This window comes from Macrobrachium nipponense, chromosome 48, assembly GCF_015104395.2.
Source record: "Macrobrachium nipponense isolate FS-2020 chromosome 48, ASM1510439v2, whole genome shotgun sequence".
NCBI classification, from domain to species: Eukaryota; Metazoa; Arthropoda; class Malacostraca; order Decapoda; family Palaemonidae; genus Macrobrachium; species Macrobrachium nipponense.
The window spans coordinates 13,454,755-13,458,826 of NC_087223.1; the positions used below are offsets into that span (position 1 = coordinate 13,454,755).

The window sequence follows — 4,072 nt, forward strand, 5'->3', positions numbered from 1 at the left end:
ATTGTCTTGTAAAGTCCAACAAATGTCTGTCATGTAAAACTGGACTACACCATTCAGCATTGTGCCCTGGTTCCTCAACTGAGGTCTCTGCTGTGAACTATTGTGGAGACAATGACAGTGACAAAGACTTAAAGTAACAAACAAGTGGAATTCTCCCTACCGCCTTAATGAAAGTGGTGTGTCCGCCCTCAGGCAACACCAAGAACTTAGATCACTGTTTGATTCTGGGGCGCAACGCACCTTCATCACACAAGAGGCAGTGGAAGAGTGTAAAATTGAATGACACAATCCTGTCCAACTGAGCATCAGTGGGTTCTGGGATACCAAAGAACCTAGAGAATATAATACGGTCACTGTACCTGTCAGAGCAAACGATGACAGCCTTGTAACTTTAAAGGCTATTGTCGTACCTAAACTACCTCAGAGCGCTAGGCCTCGTGGACTCTGTAAGATAGTGTCTGAACTGAAGAGCCAGAATGTCACCCTAGCTGATCCTAACTTGTCAAGTAGTCAGATTGACCAGGTGAAACTGCTTGTTGTCATAGATCACTACTTTGACTTCATCCATTCTCCACAAGCAAATGGAGTGAACCTGATTGAGTCCTCCTTAGGATATCTGGTCGCTGGTAAACTGCCTAGTAATGACACCCCTATCTGTACTCATTCTGTAACTGTAATGAGACTAGCGGTTGATGAACCTTCCAAAGCTGCTCTAGAGATACCACTTTAGATGTCTGATAGCAAATTTGCTGAAGACCCCATCCAACAGCTTTGGACCTTAGAATCGGTAGGAATTGTTGATCAAGATATGTCATCTGAGGATAAATTTGTACTGGAAGAATTCAAGAATTCCATCAATATGGTTGAAGGACGACATGAGGTATCTCTCCCCTGGAAAGTCGATAAGAAACAACTCCCTACCAACTTAGCACTCCTGAGGAAAAGACTGAACAGCACTATTCACAAGTTGAAACAAACTAATAAATATCTGGAAATTTATGACCAGATCATCAAAGAACTACTGTCTCTCGGCTTCACTGAAACAGTACCAGAAGACCTCAAGTTGATCAACATACACTATTTACCCCATTTACCGGTTTCAACCACAACGCCCATTCGTATTGTATTTGATGCAAGTGCCTGGATGGACAAGCAGGCCCCTAGTCTGAATGATTGCTTATGCTCTGGCCCATCCTTGACTAGTCATCTAACCGACTTGTTGAAATTCCGTCTCGACCCATTTATGGTATCGGCAGACATCAGCAAAGCCTTCTTACGGGTAGGTCTCCAACCTAAAGATCGTGATTATACACGTTTCATCTGGCTAAAAGATCCTAACAATGAAAAGGACCTTCAAGCCTATAGGTTTAGATCAGTTCTCTTTGGAGCCACCTGCTCGCCTTTTCTACTCCAGTCAACCCTGCAGCATCACTTTGAAACCTACCCCACTTCACCTGAAGTTAGTTTCCTCATGGCCAAATTTTATGTGGACAGCTTAATTGGTTCCTTACCTACAACAATCAGCCTCTACAGTCTTTACAAGGTTGCAAAGGAAGTTCTTTCAGATGCCAGAATGCCTTTAAGAGAATGGATCAGTAATGATCCAACCTTCAACGAAATGATAACACAAGAAGGTGATGGAACAACAGAAGGCTCAGATCTTGTCAAAGTTCTAGGACTTCATTGGAACTACAAGACTGACCACTTAAGCATAAAACCCCCTGCCTTTGAAGAAGCTCCGCTTACCAAATGGCTACTTTTGAGCAACCTTTCAAAAGTATTTGACCCTCTAGGATTGCTTGCTCCCATAATTGTACGAGCCAAAGTTCTTATGCAAAAGGTCTGAAAACTATCTAAAAGGTGGGATGATGTTTTACCACCAGAACTTCAAGAAGAGTGGTCGAAGATCAAGAAAGACCTTGAGAACATATCATACCAGGAATTCCCACACTTCACAGCCAACAGAGGAACTAACTACTCTCTTCACATATTCTGTGATACTAGTGAAAGGGCCTATGGGGGTGCAGCCTATTTGATGGACCAACACAAAGGTGCAAACCTGGTTTTCTCCAAAGCAAGAGTCGCCCCTCTTAAAAAGAAGAGCATACCACAACTTGAGCTGACTCCCAACTATAGTGCGGTCAAAATAGCTGACTACCTCAGAACCGTTTTCACTACCGATGGTGTCAAGATTACTGACACTGTCATATTGGTCTGACAGTTAAATTGCACTACACTGGATTCAGAACAACAAATCTAAAAACATCCATGTCCACAACAGGATGAATGAGATAAGTCAGGTCACTGAAGTGAGGCACCACTATGTACAGTTGGACACAGGTTTCCCTGGTACACCGTCTTGCGAGACTTCGAAAAATTACATGGTAACAGTGTTTACTGAGGGAGATGGGGGGGAGAACCCCTTCTCTGCTAACAAGAGTTCCACCAATAAGTTTAGGAGTTTGTTTGGTGGGCGGAGTTATTAGGTATGGTTGGAGAAAGACACACACACACACACACACGGAGTAAAAATCTGAGTAGTTTATATCGTTATAATGAAGATTGTTGTCTCACTGGTAATATAAGTTTGTTTATTAAGGTTCCATTTAATTTTCAGCCAAGATGTTATCTTGCAACCGTGTCTATTATTATATATCGATCATATTCATTACACAATACTTAAAATTTATCAACATTTTAAAGTTATATTGGTATTGCCGAAAATCATGAACGTCATAACAGGATATTTTAACCTTATCACGTAAGCCAAGTTTACAGCATCGGTTGCAGTGCCTTTCCTACAAATTCTACAAGTAGGAAAGTTTACTGCAATACTGTCAATATTGTATGGAGGCATTATGCCATTTTTTTTTCTTACAGATACTTCGAATATTATATCAAGAATATGATGGTTATAATAAAACCTTTTGTGAATTATGTTTATTAAAACATATAATCAAATAACTAGTGAGAACAAAATGAGAACATTTTATGTCCTATTACAAAAAATATAACATTAATATTATACAATCTAATACCTTGATCATCCACCCCCTCTCTCAGTCACTTCCCTCAATCTGTCGGGCATCGAATGAACAAGGTTGAAAATTTTATGCGGTCTCCGTCTACAAATTTCCCACTGAGAGTTGATGCGAGCTCTGAGTTGCTGTGTTGTTCTCTCATGTTCCATTTTCCATGTGTTCACCATCTGGGCCCACACGTGTTCAATCACATTCATATCTGCTCCTTTGCTCGGCCATTCAAGAAGAAGCAGGTTATCCTGTTTGGCAAATCACTCTTGAACAATGTGAGCAGTGTGAACAGGATGGGCCCTGGTGGGAAGGGAAAATTCCTTTCTCGTAACGAAGGCAAGAAGGAGGTTTGCAGCAGCTCAACATACTTAGCTGCTGTAAATCGTCCCTCGATACGGAACACATCACCCATACCATGCAACACACCCAGCCCCCATACGTTGCAGGTGACATGGCCGGATTGAACCACCTCAACGATGTTACGGGGTTCATATCTGAAGGAGAGAAAAAAATGGGGGTGTATAATATAAATCATATTATATATATATATATATATATATATATATATATAATATATCTATATATATATATATATACCTTTGGAGAATTTAAATTCTCAGTGATGAACAACACTGAAAGAATTCTATTGTGTAATTATTTATTTAATATATTATATTTGAGGAAAAAGAGCAAATGATGCCACTGTCCCTTACCTAATATTTATCTCAGAAATAGCACTCTTATTTATGTTTACTCCCTTTATATATTTTGACAGTCCACTTCCTTGGAACAAAATCTAAAGATTAATAATTAATATAAAGAAGAATGCAATTGATAATTGATGCAAGTAAGGATTTTGCTTATCATACCGAGTTCAATTTGTTCGCCAACAATGCAGCTTCCCATGCGATGTGGACGAGAAGCACTTATCATCAGTAAAAGTCCAAACCCTTATCAGCATGACGGGCAAAATCAAGCCTTCCCGCCTTATGTCGCTCCGTCAAGAGCTCCTTCGTCGCTGGAGTTCCGTGATGAATCCC

General features: G+C 40.3%; 1 protein-coding gene across 1 annotated transcript; it reads left to right on the plus strand.

Annotated features, from left to right (window-relative positions):
- Positions 1-730: 730 nt before the first annotated feature.
- On the plus strand, positions 731-1,846 carry LOC135205136 (uncharacterized). Its single transcript, XM_064235498.1, has one exon. The coding sequence runs from the start codon at positions 731-733 to the stop codon at positions 1,844-1,846; it is 1,116 nt and encodes a 371-aa protein (XP_064091568.1).
- Positions 1,847-4,072: the final 2,226 nt, after the last annotated feature.

What these genes read in the sequence shown, in the direction of transcription:
- LOC135205136 (XM_064235498.1), top strand. Translation starts at nt 731, where the DNA reads ATGTCTGATAGCAAATTTGCTGAAGACCCCATCCAACAGCTTTGGACC.